The 22154-nt window shown below is 38.7% G+C and overlaps 3 protein-coding genes across 3 annotated transcripts; all 3 read right to left on the reverse strand.

The window, feature by feature from the left end:
* On the reverse strand, positions 1 to 1542 carry LOC149024082 (GDSL esterase/lipase At5g03810-like). Its single transcript, XM_089142884.1, is given in 6 exon segments — positions 1 to 234; positions 351 to 542; positions 545 to 605; positions 687 to 920; positions 1073 to 1203; positions 1305 to 1542. Coding segments are annotated over 6 exon segments (1050 nt in total). The 3' UTR covers positions 1 to 40.
* A 3697-nt stretch (positions 1543 to 5239) lies between these two features.
* On the reverse strand, positions 5240 to 7447 carry LOC149024083 (GDSL esterase/lipase At5g22810-like). Its single transcript, XM_089144444.1, has 5 exons — positions 6907 to 7447; positions 6667 to 6797; positions 6311 to 6544; positions 5970 to 6225; positions 5240 to 5865 (listed from the first exon to the last, which is right to left on the reverse strand). Exons 1-5 carry the CDS (start codon positions 7142 to 7144, stop codon positions 5672 to 5674), a joined length of 1053 nt encoding a protein of 350 aa, XP_089000570.1. The 5' UTR covers positions 7145 to 7447; the 3' UTR covers positions 5240 to 5671.
* A 1137-nt stretch (positions 7448 to 8584) lies between these two features.
* On the reverse strand, positions 8585 to 19658 carry LOC149024084 (threonine dehydratase biosynthetic, chloroplastic-like). Its single transcript, XM_089144443.1, has 9 exons — positions 19101 to 19658; positions 18613 to 18792; positions 18235 to 18504; positions 15088 to 15294; positions 13235 to 13483; positions 13070 to 13143; positions 12741 to 12858; positions 9599 to 9733; positions 8585 to 9484 (listed from the first exon to the last, which is right to left on the reverse strand). Exons 1-9 carry the CDS (start codon positions 19578 to 19580, stop codon positions 9344 to 9346), a joined length of 1854 nt encoding a protein of 617 aa, XP_089000569.1. The 5' UTR covers positions 19581 to 19658; the 3' UTR covers positions 8585 to 9343.
* Positions 19659 to 22154: the final 2496 nt, after the last annotated feature.

Consider the following 22154-nt stretch of genomic DNA (forward strand, 5'->3'; position numbering starts at 1 on the left):
GCTCTGAGACGTTGTATGATATAAACCCAAGATTTTTGGCTTATGAGATGAGTGAGAAGCCTTGTTCGAGGAGACCATTGGCTAAAATTTGGTTTGCAGCCTCAGTGGGATGGAAGCTATCCCAGAACACATATCCTGTTGCATTAGTACAAGTACCTGGAGCCAGAGGGTTACACAACACTGAAGTCTCTATTGTCCCCGTTCCACAACATGCCCTCCTTGCCTCAAAGAACCCTGTCATACAATATCAGGTACAATGGTAAAAAGCTGTATTAATGAAAGATCAAAGTGATCTTGCAATGAAGATTACATGCATAGTACCAGTTAGAAGTTTGCAAGAATGCACATACCATTATCAGAAGGCTTGGTAATGAGGTCATAGAGAGGATGGTAGATGTCAAAGACAACAAGTTTGAGACCAGATAAACTGGCCACCAAGCTTTTAGCTGTGGCATTCAACTTGTTGTTGAATGAAGTAGCATCTCTGTTCAATCTTTCCACACACTTGTTGCTCCCACGGCCGTAAATTGTGATGGTTGCTGCAAGCACCCAAGTGGAGGCAATGTTGTCACCCCAATTCTTCTTGCTCCCAAACCATAGAGATTCTGTCACAAAATGTTTTTTCTTAAAATCTTAAAGAGATTCTATAGTCCAAAGAAAAATACAAGTCAGAACGAAGCTGAGACCTTGACAAAAGTAGAGAATGATTGCAAAAGAATGTCTGAGAATTGATCAGGTGTGAAGAGATTGTTGAGAAGAGGATTGATATAGTAGTTCTGAACAAAGTCACTGCTCCCAGCACTCAAAATGTAGATGGCTTTAGAGATGATTGTGGAAGCATTGAATTTGCCTGCAATTCTCACTAGTTTGCTTTGGTATTCTTTATAGTACTCAACCTGTTTCATCAATGGAATCGCATTCTACACAGCAAATCAGCAATACATACAAAATGATTACAATATAAACCTTAGTATTTGTTATCATGTATAATTGAGAGAGAGAGAGAGAGAGAGAGAGAGAGAGAGAGAGAGAGAGAGAGAGAGAGAGAGAGAGAGAGAGAGAGGAGTGATACATATAAGAATGCTGTGGCTTTATCATAACCAGAGGAACCAGAAGCAAAGTTTGCTCCACTCAAGAGATGGCTTCCTTTTGTATCTTCGCTAAGGTAGGCAGGTGGGTAGCTAGTGAAGCCTAGATTCTCAGCTACAGTCAAATGGCATGAAACAACACATTTTAGTTGGAGAAGGCAATGTAGGATAAAGAAATTAGACCTCAAAATGGGTATAGGCATTGAGATTTGTTACCAACTAGATCTGTGGCTAGCTTTCCATTGCAGAACCTCCCTGTTGGTTTATGTGAAACGAAGTCCCTTCCATAGGGTAAGAAGTCTGCCTTGATTAGAGTTAGGCGGTGGTTGTTGTTGCCAACATCAACAACAGAGTCCCCAAAAATGAATAATGCAGGAACAAGAGGCTGCCCTTGTGCAACATAGACCACCACAAGGAGAGCTAAAGAACCCAGAAAAAAGCTTGAAAACCCCATTCTTCCTCACCTATTATGCTGTGTGAGAGAGTATTCAATAAGAGAACTGAGTGGATTCTTGCTTACCCATGGCAGGATTAATTTATATTAGTCTTCTCTTTCAATAATTAGTTGTAACGAGGCTTGGATGTTGTTATGTTTTATTATAGCCTAGTTCAGTTATAAGGGTGGGGTGAGGATATGTTGTACAACTAAAGTTTTGAAAAAGAAACTTAATTACAGTAGAGTTAATAGGATAACCTTTGAAGAGGTCAAACTGATTAGGATGTAAATGGATTTGGATTGAATATCATCATTATTGGATTCACATCTCCTGCAATTACAAGGGTGTGGAATTAAACCAAGATTTAAAAATTTAAGGTATCCAACGGTGTTGGTTACTCCAAAGACACTTGTCATGCCATCCTTGCTTGGTTGACAGACGGTCCACACATTGATAACTGCAGATGATTTGGATACAACATTATCATATCTATATTCAATTCTTTTGACAACTATTTCATTTTCTCTTTTGGTTAGAATTTGACAACATTTTTATTAGGTATGAACTCTTTGCATTTCTCACATTCCTGATGTCAGTTTCATAGATTTAGTATAATTAGAAAACTCCAGATGTGCAAATGCACATCACCAATTCTACTGTTTGTTAATATTGGATTTGGATTAAAAAGACCAAAGTTGAAGAATCCCATAAATGAAGCAAGAAATTCTACTAGCTTCAAGGTTTTTAAAATCGCATGTCAATTCCTTAAATTTTTTTTTTTTTTATTCTTTGGTTGAAAATTTTGGGTTCTATTTTTATGTTTTTAGTTGAAAATTTTGGGTTCATCTATTTGAATTATACATACAAACAATTTAACCCTCAAGGTACCATATTGTAGAGGATTAAGTCTAAAATTCTGAAGAAGCTTCTTCTTCTTTAAGTTGGTGTTGTTAAAGGTGACTGCTACCTCTCTTCTTCTTTGCCAGTTCATCATAGAGCATTTACTTCCTTTTCTTTTATACAATCACTAACTAATAGTCCAGAGTACAGGAATTCATTGGCAATGGCATCTTGCTCCAAATCTGAAATGGTTTCTAGTTACATTTATATTGCTTAAGCCTCTATGGCTATTGTCTAATCCACATCGGATTGGAGGGTTTTTGTTGTTCTTAAGCATGTAAGAGGTGAATGGACTAAGATCAGTTACAAGAAAACTTATTAATTGCCTAATTCTTTAGTTTTTTTTTTCTTGGAGAAGTACAACAATAAAATAACTAAACCTGCCATCACAAGAAAAAAGATTATGAAATTAAGTAAGAAAAATGAAGCAAACAAAAATAAATAAATATCTATCAAGGAAAGTTTCTTCACATCATGTCTACAACAGTTGAATCCATGAACTTAGATAAACATGTGCTAGCCTTAGATATAGAGATAATAGTCTTTCTGTATGTAAAATACCTTCAATCGCCGAGTCCAGTTCTATGAGTTGTAACAAGTGGGTCATTTGGAGAGCCATAGTTCTTGGGTGGTGGATGTTGGGTGGCTTAATATGTTTTGGATTACATTAGAAAGTTATTGCAAAAGAATATGGATTGTGATCCAAACCCAAAACAGTTGTCTAAACTTTGAAGTAGATTGAATATTCTTCAGACATGGGTTAATATAATATACCTAGGAGTCAGATTGAACTTACAATCATAAATCAACCCACGGCAAACATTGAAAAAAATCATATTTCCTCCAAAGAGTTAGACATGATCAATAATAGTAGCAATGACGGCAACCAATACTACCGTAGATGCAGATGATATTATAAAACCAAGAAGAAGCATTGAGCTAAGGAATGAAAGAAACCGAATTTAAAAGAAGTCGATTAATTGAGCTGTTTTGTTATGATTTTCTAGTGTGAATCCTCAATGATGCAGCCGAAATTTTCCTGTCAAGAATCCCAGGTGAGATTCATGCAATGTTAAAGGATTTTGGGTGAATAAATATCAATTCTTTGTGGAAAAAGAAAAGCGTTGTATTTTGGGTAACAAATTCAGCCTGAAACAAACTTCCAAATCAAACACTACAAAATCCATCCTCTTATCCTTGAATTGATCACAAGAAATTAAGATATAAAAACTGGCTTAGAAGACTCAAGAAATCATGAAAAAATGAGAAAAAAATGATAAATCAAGTGACATAAAAAAGAGGTGATTCTTAGCAAATACATACGTGAAAATGGAACACAATTTTCGTTGATCTGAATACACAAATCTCAAAGGACTAGCAACAAAGATACCATTGTAAAGTGTCGGTGGCTCAAAAACAATTCCATTTGGTCCCTGTGTGTACCTTCTAATTGCTCGACTACTTTAAAGGCCATTCTTCGGCTTAGAGAGGTTGCCATTAAGCACATTTGGTATCCCATACATCATGGTACTGAGAATTATATCTGGTTTGATCATTGGCTATCAGGTGGTATCTTAGGCAGTGATGGTGTTTTGATATCGGAAGCAATGTGTCATAATCCTCAAATGAAGGTGAGTGATCTTCTCAACATCGTTGGCACTTGGGATAATAGGCAGACTGACAAACAGGGCTAATTAAGGCCACAGACAAGGTCAATCAAGTTAGGGACAATGTTAGGGCCAACCCGTCCCGACCCCACCCAATCAAGGCGAGATGAACTTGGCTTGGCCTTGTAGGGCTTAGGGTCAGGAACAATAATCGTTGGCCATGAATTAGGGTCAAAGCGGGAATGGGCTTATATTATAATATATGACTGCACTTAGGATTGCAAAAATCTGGCCCAACCCAGCCCTCGTTCAGGTCTCTTTTATGATCATAATGAAGGAACACATTAATCTTTCTCGGGGGCATTGTTGAGCTCAACTCCATCAAAACGGAGACCATCACAAATCTCTATCTTGAAGTTGCAAAAAACTCGAGATTAATTGTGGTTGTGGAGATGAAATAGAAATTTTGTAGATTAATGTCACAATTTGTTGAGAACTTGCTAAGGAATCTCCACGAACACAAGAAAAATTGTTGTAATCACGAACTTTGTCAAAGCTAAAACGTACCAGAGGTACTTTCTTTAAAGTATTTGGACACCCTGGATTATTCAATACAGATATCAAATGTGTCTTCACCCGCAAGATCAGTCAACTCAAACCTCTAGGTTACACCCTAGAAATGTTACTTTAGGTGTAATCAGGTTATGTTTACTGCTTAACAAAATAACAAGGAGAGAGAGAGAAAAAAAAAAAAAAAAAAAAGGGAGGAGGAAATTCATTATAAAAATGAGTTTATATAGAGCCCCAAAGGCTATGGATGAAAGAATAAGGTCATCTCTCTTTGTGAAGGTACCTATTTAGTTCAACTCCCTACAAGAAAGTATATATTTAACTGATCTCTCCAAGGGAAAGTATCTCTCTAATGGCATCTCCACAGATCCACCACCCAACAATGGGCTTTCCCAATTAGGGCCGATGACAAAATTGGCTTTCCGGATCAAGGCCCACGTCCCACGTCTCAAGTCATATATAAATACTAATATTAATTAATGTATAATTATATAACCATGGTTGTGTTACACCAGGATTTTAGCTTGGTTCGCGTTGCACATGGGTTCGCACTGTGAGTGTGATCCTTAACCCCAAATATATATTATATAGGTCCTTACCATATATAAACTCAATAAACAGTTCATTTATGCCCGATGTGAAACTAATACAAATCTTAAGATAAAACCACAATAAAACATATATATATTTAAATTAAGATAACACACATAAGGTTTAAACATTTTTCAGCACGTTTCTTCACAATTTGACCGATGGGCAACACAGTGCTGGTTCAAATGCCCCTCGGAACTTCTGCGACAACACTTGAAAAACCATAGAAGCTCCCTTATGACAGAAATCAAACTGGTTCTGATAAGCCCATAGGATGTTGGATTTCCACATTACATTCTGGGATTATCTGTTGGATTTCCACTTCACATTCTGGGACAACTGAACGCCTTACAACTCAACCTACTAAGATAATTTGTACATGAATGCCTCTTAACACCTGGAGTATATATATATATATATAGAGATATAACACTAGCAATCACAATGGGAGAGCTACCCTAAATCCATGAGTTCTGGCTTAGGAGATGAGGGAGATGCCTTGAAGGATGAGATCATTTGCTATAATCTGGTTTGCAGCCTCAGTTGGGTGGAAGCTATCCCAAAACACATACCCTGTGGCATTGGCACATGTACCCAGAGAATGAGAGTTGCACAACACTGAAGTCTCTATCGTTCCTGTTCCACAACATGCCTTCCTTGTCTCAAAGAACCCTGTCATGCAATATCAGGTACAACAGCAAAAACTGTATTAATGAAAGATCAAAGTGGCCTTGCGGAGAAAAATACCAGCTTGAAGCTTGTAAGAATGCTCATACCATAATCAGAAGGCTTGGTAACGAGGTCATGGAGAGGCTGGTAGATGTCAAAGACAGCAATTTTGAGATCAGATAGGCTCTCTACCAAGTCTTTAGCTGTTGCATTCAACTTGTTATTGAATGAAACAGCATCTCGGTTCAATCTTGCCACACACTGGTTGCTCCCTTCACCATAAATTGTGATGGATGCTGGCAAGCACCCAAGTGGAGCCAATGTTGTCACCCCAATCCTCCTTGCTCCCAAACCATAGAGATTCTGTCACGAAATATTTTTTGTTCAAAAGGTGAATAAGATATTCCATATTCCAGAGAATAAATACAGGTCAAGATGAAGCAGAAACCTTGACAAAAGTAGAGAATGATTCCATAAGGATGTCCGAGAATTGATCAGGTGTGTTCAATTTGTTGACAAGAGGATTAATATAGTAGTTCTGGGCAAAATCACTGCTCCCAGCGCTCAGAATGTAGATAGCTTCAGAGATGATAGTGGAAGCATTGGATTTCCCTGCAATCCTCAATAGCTTGCTTTGGTATTCTTTATAGTACTCAAGCTGTTTAGTCAACGGAATTGCATTCTACAGAGAAGAAAATCCAAAATAATTACAATGAAAGAATCTTAGTATTTCTTAGTTATATCATCAAAGAACATGCATAACTATGTGACACAGAAAGAGAGAGAGAGAGAGAGAGGTGATACATATAATAGTGCTGTCTCCTCAGAATAACCAGAAGAAGCTGAGGCAAAGTTTGCTCCACTTAAGAGATTGCTCCCTCTTGCATCTTCACTAAGGTAGGCAGGTGGGTATGTAGTGAAGCCCAGAAGCTCAGCTATGGTCAAAAGGCATGGAACATCAAAAAAAAAAAGCTATGGTGGAGAAGGCAACGTGGAATGTAAGTAATCAGACCTCAAAAGGATATGGGTCTTGAGATTTCTTACCAGTTATATCTGTGGCTAGCTTTCCATTGCAGAATCTCCCTGTTGGTTTATGTGAAACAAAGTCTCTACCATAGGGAGGGAAGTTTGCCTTGATAAGAGTAAGGAGGTGATTGTTGTTGCCCACGTCAACTACAGAGTCCCCAAATAAGAACAGAGCAGGAACCAGAGGCTGACCATCTGCAACATAGACCACCACAAAGAGAGCAAAAGAACCTAGAAGAAAGCTTGAAAAACCCATTCTTTCTCACCTTCTATTCAATGTGGGTAACTCTGTTCTTGTACAAAGAGAGGCTCAATAGATTGACGGTTGGTGTGTAAAATGTAGTTTAATATTGATGGTAAGCAATATTTAAAGTGCAAGTTCTACAGGGAAAAGCTAGAGTTCCAAGAAATCTGAACATTCACAGCAAAGGTGCACGTTTCAATTTTGCCTTCTTCTAAGTTAAGAGTTTGTTCTGGGAGCAGATACAAGTTTTAGGCTTTCAAATAAGAAGGTTGTTGATTCATGGTAACAAATGCAAGTCACCTTATACGAAATGCTACCCTCTTTTACAGATCACAGCTAAGGCTCCTTGACTCTGTTAATTGAGTATGTCTTGGGTTATAGCAGATTTTAATGCTCTAAAATGTGACATTTTACCCTTTGCCTCATGGAGGTCCTGGAATTGTTTCTCTGTTTTAACGATTCTCTTTTTCTCGAGTCACTCCCCTAGTTTTGTTGTTGAAGGGCACCAAAGGGAGGTGAGAGTGAGACTCTGAGACTATATGACTCCTGTGGTAAATGTGCTTGCAGGAATACTGATGTAGTGATTCATGTCCCATTAATTCTCGTGCAGGGTGTAGTTATCTGAAGCTTCCTGTTTACATTGTCTGCCAGTCTTATCACAAGGTTCCATGCACCAATTAAATTCCCTTTCTTGGTGCCTTTGTAAGATAAGAGAATTAGCAAAAGGGTTCATGTCATTTTCTCTGTTTCTTCTATAATTGGGCAATGGGCTACTGTCTCAGTGTGGTTTGTTCTGTGATCCATAAGATTAGGTGGGGTTAATAAACTATTTTCTGTCTGAATTAGGTGATAGAGATAAGGGAAGCTAAACAATTAGCAAGAATAAGATATGGATTGAAATATTTAATCTTCTAAATGAATGGGTTGAATCATCCTCTTTGGCGTGTGCTGATTCTTTTTGAGTTTGTTCAAATTGAAGGTTCTGCAATTTCATTGGGCTTAAAAAGAAAAAAATAAACAGAAAACCCACAACCCATCTCCCTCGTCAGTGTTGGATCAACACTGTATCACATTTGTTGCTTCCCAACGTTCCCTTTCCCTAGAAAAGAGATCTTCTGAGAGCATTGATGATCTTCCTGCTTTCTGTTTTTGGTTTTCTGTGGGCAAACCCATCAATATCCATTGGCGCAATGGTGATGACACCAGTGATTGAAGCTAGAATATAAATAAAAATTTTACAACATTAAATTTAGACTGAACTTCCAAATTGGCCTCTCTACAAAGATTGGACACCTAGGATGAAACGTTTCCTTCAGGTTTTGAAAATTTGTGACTAGATATCCCTCGCACCATGGGAAGCCAAAGAGAGGCCAGACACTAACCCACTGAGAAAAAATGACTCTCCCCCTCAATCTACAAGAAAAGGATTCACACAACAATATGGTTAACCTCGCATTCCTCCTGAGGAAAGGAGGAAAAATTAATGTTAACTTCATATCATCTACGACAAGAACTATGTAGCATTAGAAATAATACTTGCTCTACACACTGTAATAATCTAGAAATCAACAACATTATTTACAGTTGAATCATGAATCAGGAATCAGAGAAGTTGAATGCTGGAGTTCCATGCCTTCTCAATGTATGATGTGGGATCTCTATTTTATTTCATTTTGCAGCAGCAAAGACTTTACTAACAGGGGTGAAAAAGGAAAGCAGAGGACAAGATGCCCCACTAATAGCACTACAGAGATGAGAAATGCAGATCACACAACCTTAGCAACTGCCTGCCTAACCTGTACAAATGTAGAAAATGCAGGTTTATATTACAGATACAGCAAAACTCTAATCATGAAACCAGGAGCTAAAACAATTTCTAAGACTAAAACTTGGGACATCAAACTGGTCTCTGTCGATCAGTTAGGCACTGGCCAATAAGCCTGATTTCAGCCAAGATTTGTTTTATTATACTGCCACTTTGGCATAAAATAACAACACTAGAAACCTTGATCAGATCAATTACATAAACAATATGGAGTCAGAGCATGCCTCCACCATCCCACCGCATAAATACTCCGTAGACTGTATCAAGCTTAACAGAAGTCAGTTGGAAGAAAGCAGCACCATGCTGAGATATCTATGAACTCTAGGTTGTAACCACTCATTTATTCTTTTCTTCTTTTTCTTTTTTGGTAGATGTAACAACTCACTTCAGCGCATCAAAAGTTTGAAGACCTCGTTGTCTGTCTCAATCACGTAATCATATCCTAGACTGTTAGCACGATCCTTAAACTCACCCATCTCAGCACTTGGAACTTGGATACCAACTAATACATTAGCACCAGCTTCACCCTGTTCCATAGAACAAATCATGTAGTGTAAGAAATGGAGTTATCATTTCTTGTGCAGTTAAATATTTTGTGCTATACCAAACTTGAAATTGTCAAAATAAACTTTATCACTCACCTGTCCTCGGTAATGGAACAAGCTAATGTTCCAACGTGGACTTAAGGTGTGCAAAAATTTCATCAGAGCACCTGGCTTCTCTGGGAAGACAAACCGACAAAGAAGCTCATTTTCAAGATTTGATCGGCCACCCATCTGAGATAAATCCACAAGGGTAAACAGAGACCAGCACCGAATGAGCAATATTATCAAGTCTCACAAGATACCAAGTCAAGCGACAGATAAATCAAAATCTTATCACCCTCCCCCACCCCCACCCAAAAAAAAAAGGATCTGATGGGAGAGGGGGTTTTTTTCATTTTTTTGTTTTCATGTATCACTTCTATGGGGGAGCAAAGACAATCAGAACCAAAATTGCGAACCCAAGACCTCCGAGTGTGTGAGCTTTTCTACACTCCATATCACTACCAAGTTAATGTGTGTGCTAATTCCTATGTTTGTGTCTCTCGGTGTGTATGCGTGCATATCAGAGAATGTGTATGCTATGTTTCTGCTTGTTCACTCACGGTGTCGCTAAATGGCTACTGCTAATCGAAAGGAATTGAAACCTTCAAACAAGAACAGTTAACTTCAACAGTAAGTTAAGTACCTAATCATCATTGTGGATTCTGGAGTTTTATCTTAACATTATCAAGATTGTTATGTAGTATCCGAGTCCTCCAAGTCCAAGACCAAGTGGAGAGCCAAGGAAACCCCCCCTAAGGTTGCTGCCAATTGCTTTATTTCAGTTTTAGTTGAATTCCTTAGTCTACTCTATAAGTCAGAGCTAGGATTGTAAATTCTGCCCATGTGAGGGGTATAGTTGGTATGTGATTTTCTTTTTCTAAAAGAGATGTTAATTGTTAGTTAAAAACAGTCCTTGTGCAGGTCAAATTGTAAGACCTAGTAACATAAGTATTCAGTTAAGAGTAGGGCAGGCAACAAACGTCCAATTAGAAAACTCAGAACCTAGATTGTATAAATAAAACCCTCCACTTCGACAGGGAGAGGCAAACTTGAATGAAGGAAAATAAGCTTCCCTTTGAGCACTGTGTGTGTGTTTACTTTGGTTCTGTCAATTAGTTTGAAGACCCAACCATTAGGAATTCAGGTTATGTTAATTAGTTTGAAAAATCCGAACCTTAGAATTGTTTTAGTGAAATCAAGCTTCGAATCTCACAGTAGCTGTATAGGACAGCCATCTTCAAATGAATCCAGCAACATCAGGTTCCATCCAGGTACTTGGCAACCTACACTCCATACCCCTTCTCCTACTGGCAACCTACACTCCATACCCCTTCTCCTATCACATCTTTTTTCTGTTCTTCAATTTTATTGAATTCTCAGAGTTCTCCAAGACGCCTCAATCAGATCTACACCAGTCCAACCGTTAGATCCTAGTGACCTTATTTGACTCCATTTTGACCATCCAATTCCAAGATACTTATCGATGTAAACCAAGGAAGGGGTGACTAATTTTACCGTTATTGATGATAGTAGACTTTTCTAGGGTTTTGAGAGCTTGCAGCCAGGGTTTAGGGTCTTTTGTTTAGCTGGAAAGGTTAGGCAATTGAAGGTTAGGTGCTGTCTAGTTGTTTTCTGACAGGGTCTTCAATTCAAATCTGATCTTGTTATCTTTTCTGCAATTTTGAGTTTCCAGGTTAGGATTAGGGTAGCGCAAGGTAGGGGATGAGATTCTAGGGTAGGGTGGGGAAGGTCTGCAGGTCACAACCAAAGGGTTTAGGGATGTTTTAGAGACTGTTCCTAATGTGAATCAGGTTTTAGAGGAGGGGGCAACAGGCTTTCAGGATTTACAGCTTTAGAAATTTCCAGAAAAGTACTGCAGGTAAGGGAGAAGAAGGGGAGGGGGCTGGGAATTAACACTTGCCATATCTTTGAAGGGAATGAGAGAGATTGCTGCTGCCACTTCTGTGGATGAAGAATTGATGAAGAAAACAACCAAACAAGGCCAATACAAGGTTTCCTTGGAAACCCTACTCCAACCACTCGATCCTCTCCTTGGCTCTTAATTCACAGCAATATTATCGATTTCAAAACTGATTCATTGCAATTCCTAGCCTTGAATTTACACCCAAATAAAATAGACTCCCAATGGAACTCAATACTAGAAAACCTAGAACTTCTCCTTTAACCCAAACTCCTGCTTAGCCTATTACAATTTGAATTCAAATAATCAAAAGACTGCCAACAACTACTAAGACTCATTTAATTAATGGGAGTCCCACCTAACTAAAACTCTTAAACAAAATTGTTTAAACGTTTTTGAAAATGACAAAAATACCACTAGGTTGTGTGCACCTTTACTGGGGTCAAAAAAAGGGGACTGCTGTCTATTGCTTCTTGCAGATTCTACCAGGTGACTGATTTACATCACTTATATTTTCTTGAATTATCTTCTTAAAACCAACCCCCCCCCCCCCCCAAAAAAAAAAAAAAAAAAAGTATGAACCCTCTTATCTTCCAATTCAACCATCCAAACCCCCAACCAAACTTGGAAAATCTTACCCCTATATTAAAACCATTTCCTCCAAGTTTCAACCTGTTCTGACACCTACAAACAATTTTCCACCTCAAGGAATTTATCCCACATCTCCCATTGGATGGGCTACATATCCTTGGGATCCCAAATATCATTTAAGACCATGCTTTTCAACCACAATGCCCTAACTAAACATTGTCCCTAAAAATAATCCCATCACAGCCATATCAACCGTATCACAAAGAAAACCCCACCCCAAAATAAAAAAATTCCCATAACCAAAGTTACAGAAAAACCTTTTCCGGTCCCATATGAGTTGGTTCTCTTAGAAGATATTGGAAGAAGTGGCCCACATCAAATTGGGGCTGCATCAGATTGTAGGGATTCATGGAACACTTCATTTTAATAAACCTTTCACTGTGGATTCTGAATTTTCATCTTGACATTATAAAGATTATAGGGATTCTTGGAACACAAAAGTAATTGTTGACGGTGAGATGAAAAGGTTTCTAGTTAATTTGGAATGGAGTACCAAGGGCTTATGGTTAGCTCATAGTTTAGTTCATGATTTTTAAGAAATGCAACACTGGTAACCAATCACTGCATCCTAGTAACGTGGCATTAAGCATAAAACAAAAGGGGGCATCCAATTAGGATGGTTACCAAGTGCCGTAGATGGTCTTTAACCAAATCATCATTCGTAAGGTTGATAGTCCGTAGGTGGGAAGATTCCATGCGATCCATCATCTCTTTAAGCTCAGAAGCAGTATGAAGACCAACACTGCACAGGCCATAATTAAATAGATCTATTAAATAACAGGATAACTTGTCCATCTACCATTTAGAAGACACAACACAAACAGCCACAAAGAGAATGAAGAGAAACAATTGAAATTGTACCTGAAAGACACTCTATATAGAAAAATTAGTTGTTTGAGAAACTACGAATTTCACTTTTCTCTTCTTAAACAGGACATGGACTTAAGTCTTACCTGTACAAAACAAGAGCTTCTTTTCTAGAAGCATCAAATCTGTATTTAAAATCTGAAATATTTATTTGTCCCACCTGGCAAAGAAAATAAAACCTTTAGTTCAAACATCACAACAAACCCAACACTATACTATTACATTTATGCAAAAGAAACTTTGTCGGATACCAGTTCACAAAATTGTTTAAAGCTTCCAGGTTCCTCAGGCATAAATGTTGCAAGGAAAGCCTCCCGTTGCCTACCAACATCAGCAAGCTCAGTAACCAATCTTAATCTATCAAAATTCATATTTGCCCCACTGGTTATTGCTACGACATTTTCATCCTGGAGACCATAGTATTTACAATATGCTTCTGCTCCTGCTAATGCAAGTGCACCTGCTGGTTCCAGAATGCTTCTCTTCTCTTCAAACATATCCTGCAAATAATCAGAAAAATAAGTATTGTGACTACCGTCGCATAGCTTACAAGATACATGATCTGAATCATCATTTCCCCAGATACTAAAAACCTAGAGTAAACGACACTTTAAGCTGACAAAGACCTTACTTTCATAGAGAAAAGACAGCTTGAAATTTCTATTAACAATGCCAGGAAATCATACAGATGGCTGATCGCATTTTAAGTGCCATTGAACTAGCTATAATCAAGGTGCGAACTTTCAGCAAATTTTGCCAGTTCTCCAGGTTTGCCCTGTTTCGGCCGGATTTCGACCCCCCATTTCGGGGGGTACTTAAGGTCATTTTGGCCCAAATTTGGTGTCTAACCTAATTTGATACCAATAAACACACTGGGACTTGGCACTTGGCAATTTTAAATTATTTCCTATAAATTCTTCCATGCAAATTCTCCTCCGTAGCCACATTTGGCACGTTACCTTTTGAGGCTTGAATCATTGGGACATAATTGGAAAGATTGTCCGTTGACCTTGAAGATTCCGCTACAAAATTCCTTTGTAATTTGAATTGTTTCCATAAATTCTTCCATGCATATTCTCCTCCCTAACCACATCTGGCACGTTGACTTTTGAGCCCTAAATCATTGGGATATAATTGGTAAGATTGCCCATTGATCTTGGAAATTCAGCTACAAAATGCTTTCCTAATTTAAATTATTCCATGTAGATTCTCCTTCCTAACCACATTTGGCACATTGCCTTTTGAGGCCTAAATCATTGGGGCAAAATTGGTAAAGATTGTCCATTGACCTTGAAGAATCTGCTATAGAATCCCTTTGTAACTCCAATTTTTTCAGAGAATTTCCAAGATTATCGCCAAATTTATCAAGAGATCACTGAAAATATCAATTGAAATCGTCAAAATATCGCGATAAATTGGATATATTGTTGAAATTTCGACCATTCGATGATATATCGCCAACTTTGTGGCGATATATCACCGAACTTTGGAAAATCTTGTTTCGGTGGAGTTTTTATTTTGGTACTCGTTGAACTAGCAAAATATCGCCAAGTTTCAGCAATATTTCTCCGATTTTTCGTTCCATGGTTATAATGCTAATGCTCAATACCCATTTCCAAAGGACTTAGCACCATTTCTATGCATTCTTCTTCCTCTTCCTGCAAACCCACCTGTCCCACCCCTTAACGTGCCCCACTTACAAAAAGGTATATCTAAGCCTTTACAAAGTATATCTAAGCCTTTACAAAGTAAACCACCCAAGATAACCAAAATTTGTATGATAACACTGCACTACTACAAAAAATAAAAATAAAATAGACTCCATTTTCAGCTCATCATTGTATCAGGTTTGCACTGTTTAACTATATAAGCAATCACTTTCACAACCACTATTTTTTTTTTCTTTTTCTAGATGTGATGGTGCCATCAAATAATCGCCGCTCCATGAGCTCCAACTTGGAAAAGGTCCAACTCAGTAGATACATACATAATGATTCAGCATGATAATCAACATGATTTATACAGAAACTAGCAATCCAAAATGCAAACATAAGGTAAAATATTTGTTTACACATCAGAAGAGAATGAAATGAAAGACATTCACCTTAATTGATGCACAAATAGCATCACGGCTCACAAGAACCACTCCGTCAACCAATTCCCTGCATAAGCGAAATGTTTCTTCACCGACCACCTTCACAGCCACACCATCTGCAAAACCCCCAACCTGCTCTAACATGATTCTCTCTCCATGATGTAATGACAGTGCCATAGCATTTGCATCAAAAGGCTCCACCCCAATGATCTTCACCTGAATTAGACAATATAACAGATTCAAGTATATTCATGATATATTTCACATTTAAATGGAAGAGGCAGAAGTTGTCATCTAACTCTTTTTCTCTTTCCACCAATTATGCAATCTAGTTGAACAAACATAAGAATTGTTAGTATATACATGACGGTGAAATATTTCCATATCCTAATTTCATCAATGACAAACATAGACCAAGAACTCAAACTGGAGGACCAACTATGTCTCTTGAATAAACAAGTTGGCTAAAGATCTCCTCAAGTTATTGCATATTTTTTCAACTTGAATCCACCATGAGGGATTGAGGGGTATATTATAACAATGGGGCTAAGATCTCTAGCCTCTTTTAGGCCTTTTGAACATAGTGGTGCCTTCAGATTTGGGAAAGCAAATGTGCATCAGAGTTCCATTTCAGATGATAAGTTGAAACAGCTACGATGAACAAAAAGGTTAGCATTCCCTACTCTACACATAATATATACTCATACAAAGTAATCAACTCATAATTCATGTTCAACCAAGTCTGCAAAAACTTTTTTTTTTTGGATGATTAAATAATTCATTACCAAAGAGAATTAAAGAAAATACAAGAGCACAAAGGACACAGCCCAAACAAAGCGAGAAAGAGGCCTCAACTAACAAGCAACCTAAGAGGCATTGAGCCTAGCAATTACCTAAGGGCAACAATTAAAGCAAGCTAGTTACATAGCACAAGTGGCCAATAGCCATAAAATCAAACTGGAACAAAACCATGGAATTGGACCAAATGGGCCCCAACTAAACCGACGCAGTCTCCCATTTGATCATAGATATGAGAAGCCTTCCTAGAAACAAAGCACATGGACCTACACAGCAGCACCACATACGCAAGGGAAGGTAGCATCACAAGATTGAGATAAAGAACGAAGAGAACATATTAGACTCCAAATTAATTGGAGAGTTCAAAAACAATAGCCCTTATGGCTTTCCCCCAAAGCCAGAGAAGCCATCAATGGCTAAACCCTTGACAAATTGAAGTGAACCCCAGAAACAGGAAGGGAAGAGAAGGAGAAACAAAGGGAGAAAAGAGTTGGAAGCAACACGAGTGAGACGAAAATGAAGAGAACATATCAGAGTTGGAAAAAGTTTGGAGAGTTCAACAATGATGGCCCTCATGGCTTCCCCCAAAGCTAGAGAGGCCATCAAAGGCTGGAATCCTCAATGATCTAAACAAAACCTTGAAACAGGAAGGTGAGAAGGCAAGAGAAGGAGAAAACAGCTATAATGGCCCTCACGACTTCCCCCGACGCCAGAGATGCCATTAAGAACTAGAACCCTCAATGAAGAAGCTGAAACCAGAAACAAAAAAGGGGAGAGGGAGAGAGAAGGAGAGACAGAGGAAGGGAGAGTCTGTGAAAACATTACGTATGTTCAAACATCAAATTACAATTTAGTAGTACCTCTGGAGACCCAATGTTGTATGTGGAGTCTCTGACCAAGAATCCAGTGAAAACTTGAAGAAAGTTGAAGAATGGAAATTCCACAAAGTAATCAGCTAAAACAACAAAACTCGAGGGGGATCAATAACTCAACTCATTCTAGATAATTCCTTTTTCAACATGTGCAAAAACTGGTCAAAATGATATCATCTTGACTAGACTGACATTTCAACCAAGTTATTGCTGTTTTTCAGTTTGCACCATATCCCGTCTTGCTAGCCCAAAAAAGCGACATGTCTCGCGAGATCTTCTGGGCAGTTGATCTATGCTGACAATGAGGATTAAGATGGAGTACCATAACCCATAGGAATACAGAAAATTCGTTATTGTGGAAATGAGCTTCCAGAGATCAAGTTGGCTGACCAGCCAGTTGCTCTGGAAGAACATACCTTCATCAAGAAGAAACAAAAATAGAATCAGTTCAGATGAAAAAAGTTAAATCATCTGGATGGTTGCAATTTTTGGTCTTCCCAAGGATCAGTCAAGGTAGTAAAGGAATAGAGATGAGGGAGTCTCAACTAAAATATTGAAATGAACAGGAGAAAATAGAGTACCCATGGTTCTGGAGAAGGACCAGAGATGATCTGATTGGCCAAAGACGCAGTAACCAGAAGCTGTCCAAGAGGTTATCTATGTACTGGTTGCAAGAGGACAACTAGGCCAGTAAGGATTTTTCTCAAAATTGGGCAGAAACACCATGAAGTATAATTTCCTTTGAAGGGAAATAGCTCTGGCGGGCTTTGGACTTTACATATTTTCTCATCTTCTGCTTAGTAGTTGCCCACTCTTAATAAGAATCTTTTTCTGTCTCTGATTAGAAAAGTGAATGAACATACTAAATGGAAGGTAGAAAATGACAAATCAAGAAACGAACGCATTCTCTGGAAATTAGTCATAAAACCTATAGGCAATCAATAGAAGGGGAAATCGACTGAAGCAGCTTGGACCATTCACAGCAAGAAGCAATGCCGATGGTTGGAAAAACATCCAAGTTATGTAAGCTTAAAACACTATTAAAAGTGAAAAGAGGCCAAGCAGAGGAGGGCATGGTAGAAAGCTTAAAATTAAAGATTTATGATATAGCTGAAATAAAGCAAGATAAAGAATAATAAGGAATAGCATTCATGAGGCCAAACCCAGCAAAATGGAAGAGGCCTTTGCAAGTCCAGTGGAAAGAAACCTGAAGCAGAGTATGAACTATAGTTTGTTTGTACATAAAAATGAAGTCTTCATCAGCAAACATGCTGTTTTACTTCCATGGGTGCCTCAAGCTTGGATCTGAAACTAAGCACCATTAAAGATATTAAATAACTTATGGAACCTGCAGATTAATTTTAAATGTACTCCTCATTTAACAAGTAACACTAAGTTTCCTAGGACAGAATATCCTGAAAAAATAATGCAAACTGTCTATACTGTGTTATTTGAGTAAGATTTTGGTCAAAAAAAAACTACAAACCTCTGGACGAACCGCCTTTACATATGCAGCAATTCCAGCTATCAGTCCACCACCACCCACAGGCACAAAGATGGCATGCAGTGGACCTTGCATTTGACGCAGAATCTCCATCCCAATTGTTCCCTGACCAACAATAACATCTGGGTGATCAAATGGAGGTATGAATGAGCGACCCTCCACTTCACCACGTTTCATGGCATATGCTTGTGCAGCATCATAGGTGTCCCCCTCAAGAACAACGGTTGCTCCTAACCTCTGTACAGATTTCCACTGAATAACATAGACAATTCCAACATAAGAAGGGAATATAGAGCGGTATCATAAAGAATGAAAGTAAAAACAAACAAATTAATGCAACTAGAAAAGAAAAAAAGTCACCTTGATTTCTGGGGTGGTAACAGGCATAACAATCACAGCATCACAACCCAGCTGCTTGGCAGACAACGCAACCCCTTGGGCGTGGTTACCAGCTGAAGAGCAAATGACTCCCTTGGCCAACTGTTCCTCTGAAAGTTTGGCCATCCTATTATAGGCTCCACGCAGCTTAAATGAGAAAACCTACATACCAAGAAACCACACCGTCATAACCAATCCAAGCCGACATCTCTATTGCTAACTTAAGACACAAAACTGGAAATTTATCCCAAACTGCATTGAGATTTGATCCATCTCCAAAGCCGCCTACGAAGAAGAATACACTACACATTTATTATTCAAACAAAAGAACCCATTTTCAGCATCAAACTCTTCAAGTCAAGCATTAAATACATAAAGCTTAAAACTTTTTACATTTAACAAACAGCAATAATCCCATGAAAATTCAAATAGAAGAACCAAAAAGGAAACTGGAAGGGGGGAGAACTCACGGACTGTAAATCCTCTCTCTTAAGCCAAACATTAACACCAAGCTTCTCTGAAAGCTTTTCTGCGTGCTGCAATGGTGACTCCGTAGCGACATCGTACACTTTGGAAGAAAGTATATTGACCAAGTAGATAGGAACACTGCGAGACCCATCATTCTCAAGGGCCATCACCCCATCCGGTATCCCACCAAGTTTACCGCTTTCATATTGCAATGATTCTGGAAGGCACCTTTTCAAGGGAGGAGTTGGAGAAGAAGGAGAGCTCTGAAACGTCTTCTCGGGAGAGACAACCGCCGACGGTCTTTCAGAAACCGAGGGCGATGTTCCCTTGACAAATGTCGCAACGACGAATGGCTTTTTCTTCTTCTTCTTCTGGAGCCTCTCCTCTTTCGATGAGATCCTGATGGATGACGGGAAGATAGAATTCAACTGGTTCGAACGCAGCACCGGCGCCTGTGTAGGAGAGAAGTTAAGAGCCTCCATTGCTAGGCAAAAGCAACAGAGACAGGGGGCGTTGCAAAATTTGCAGCCGAAACAAATCGGAGATTAAAGGGTTTTGTGTCCCATTTTTATAAAATGAAAACGCGTCCGGCTAAATGTCACCACGATGAGTGAAATTGTGTCCTAATAAAAAGTTCACGTTTCTATCATGTTTTGTTTATTTTTTTCGAGTGACATAGCATAGCATCCAATTTTGACCCACAGGCTTTATAATAAGACATGATGATGTGATGAGTCTTAAGAAAAAAATGGAATAGCTTAAGAAAAATTGTCTCATGTGATGATAAGGGAAGTAGGAGATGGCAAAAATACATCTTTTTGTTTGACCCATGAGTGAAAATTACATGAGTTTCAACCTCACTTTCAAACCAGACACGTTACCTTTGCTAAGGTGGTAGAGAAACGCCCTATGTTGAGTGAAGTGCTCCAAGCTTTATTCCCAACTAGTATTGTCACCGACTCACCATCATCAATGAAACTGACCTTTCTTTGTGATTTGATTCTCGAAAAGCAGTAGTCTCTTCTTTAAGTTACTTGTCTATAAAACTGGCCTATAAAAGAACAAAAGAAATGAAATGAAAACACTACTAATAGGACTTGTTTTGCTTGGTGGGAATTTTTCTGGAAACTCACCCATACATCCAAATTTTAAAATGTTTTTTGGGTGTTTGATAAATGCAAGAATCTCAGTTAAGGTACAACTGGCTAGGTCATTTGTGTGTACTGTGTGGTCAAAACAACGAATCAAGTCTTGATGTGTGCAGGGGTACCAAACGATCAAAGGAATTGCACTCGATGTTGTTGGGGAGTCTTCCAACATGATCAACCATGGAAATGTGTGACATGTTTTATTTATGAAGATAACAAACTTAAAGTAGTTATAAGACGCTTGATGGAGGGAATGCACGTCACTAATTGTTATGATTATGTAGAAGTCGAAACCGATTGTCCACCACTGATTTCTTATGTATTGGATGATACATTCCCCCCCCCCCCCTCTCTAGATTCTTTTGTTTGTGGAAGACATTCGGTTCTTAGCCAAAAGTTTTCTAGTTTTTTCTTTGAATATGTGCCTAGAAGATCCAACGCAATTGCAAGTCTAACTCTAATGGCCTTCTCTGTTTTGGGCACAAGATATTGGCCAATTTCCTCTAAGTGGCTACTTGAGCTTTGCTCGGCTCCTCTCCTTGCCCGTAAGGAATGAAATTGTTGATTACCACACACAAAAAAGGAAATCGAACAAAGAATGCTGGAAATAACAACAATGGAGCAACATTTAGTCAATGGTAGATTATCTTCCACAACCCAAGAAGGTTTGGCCTTTGGATGTCGCAAAAGAACTGCAAGTCTTAGTAAAACAACTGCGATATGTTAAAATTGAACCCTTCAGGGACTAAGATGGCATAAATTGGTTAATTAGTTTGGCGACACAATCATTGTACAACTGGTGTTCAAAAGAGTGGGAAACGATAAATTAAGGACAATCTCTGTATATGCCAATTTTAACTATATGAATTGTTTTATCTTTAAAAAATAAAAAATAAAAAGGGAAGAAATAGCATAGCCTAGATGCGGTGGATAGGGTGCATTCACCTAGATTCTTTGGAAATAGAGGCCTCCGTCAAGGTTATCCAATCCCTCGGGCGTGGTAAACTGAAAGGGGAGGCAATGTGGTGGTTTCCAGTAAGGTAAGGGTTGGGTATGGGATGAGACACAAGGGTATTTTAGTAAATTGATTAAGAGGGTATTTTGGTCATTCATTTTGAGATTTAACTAAAACTAATTGAAACTATTACATGTAAGTAAGTAGTAATATCTAAGTGAGTCACAAGTAATTTTTGGCACTAAAGATATGCCCCTCCAGTCCAACACCCTCCCCCCCCCCCCCAAATTAAGCGAGTCACAAATAAAAAACTCATTTTATAAAGAGTTTTTTTTTTACATTTGACACACTTAAAATGGGTCAAAAACTCTAGTTGCCTCCCTTGTGTGGGATAAACTACATTTAACCCACAACTTAATGGTTAGAATAGTCTTAGTTAATTCCCAATATGAAAAACCAAAATACCCTCCCAATGTTAAATAACTAAAGGAACTTTGTTTCTCATTCAATTTCTACACCCTTCTTCCTCATCCCACCCAACCTATGTGATTGTTACTATGCTACCATTTCAACCGACAACCACCATCACCTCCATCACCGGCGACCATTGCCGCCGTTTTGTGGAGAGTAACATCTCTCATCCTACTCCTGCTCTTACATATCTTCATCCTCATAACTAGTTGCAATATCCTCTAGGTGAAACTCAATTAGGATTTTGCAGCATTCCACGTTCCAATCTTGGTGGGGGATTTGCAGCTGTGGTGGTGGGTGTTCAACATTAGTGGGTGCCAATGAAACCCCACATCTTGAACCCTATCTTGGGAGCGATCACAACACCCTGTGCTGCAACCACCACCACACCTCCAAGATGCTCAAGAGAATGCTTGAGAGAGCACATGTCACACCCCACCCGCCAATCTCGGTTACCCGTTCGACAACTCATGGGTGCAATC

Source organism: Hakea prostrata, chromosome 2, assembly GCF_041222555.1.
Source record: "Hakea prostrata isolate BN-2017 chromosome 2, UWA_Hpros_2, whole genome shotgun sequence".
Lineage (NCBI taxonomy): Eukaryota > Viridiplantae > Streptophyta > Magnoliopsida > Proteales > Proteaceae > Hakea > Hakea prostrata.

What these genes read in the sequence shown, in the direction of transcription:
- LOC149024083 (XM_089144444.1), bottom strand. Translation starts at nt 7,144, where the DNA reads ATGGGTTTTTCAAGCTTTCTTCTAGGTTCTTTTGCTCTCTTTGTGGTG. An exon ending in GCTAGCCACAGATATAACTG is followed by an intron (nt 6,798 to 6,906) that starts GTAAGAAATCTC and finishes TTTTGACCATAG; the next exon opens with CTGAGCTTCTGGGCTTCACT. An exon ending in CATTCTCTACTTTTGTCAAG is followed by an intron (nt 6,226 to 6,310) that starts GTTTCTGCTTCA and finishes ATTTCGTGACAG; the next exon opens with AATCTCTATGGTTTGGGAGC.
- LOC149024084 (XM_089144443.1), bottom strand. Translation starts at nt 19,580, where the DNA reads ATGGAGGCTCTTAACTTCTCTCCTACACAGGCGCCGGTGCTGCGTTCG. An exon ending in TTACCACCCCAGAAATCAAG is followed by an intron (nt 18,505 to 18,612) that starts GTGACTTTTTTT and finishes TATGTTATTCAG; the next exon opens with TGGAAATCTGTACAGAGGTT. An exon ending in CTATTTGTGCATCAATTAAG is followed by an intron (nt 13,484 to 15,087) that starts GTGAATGTCTTT and finishes GATTATTTGCAG; the next exon opens with GATATGTTTGAAGAGAAGAG.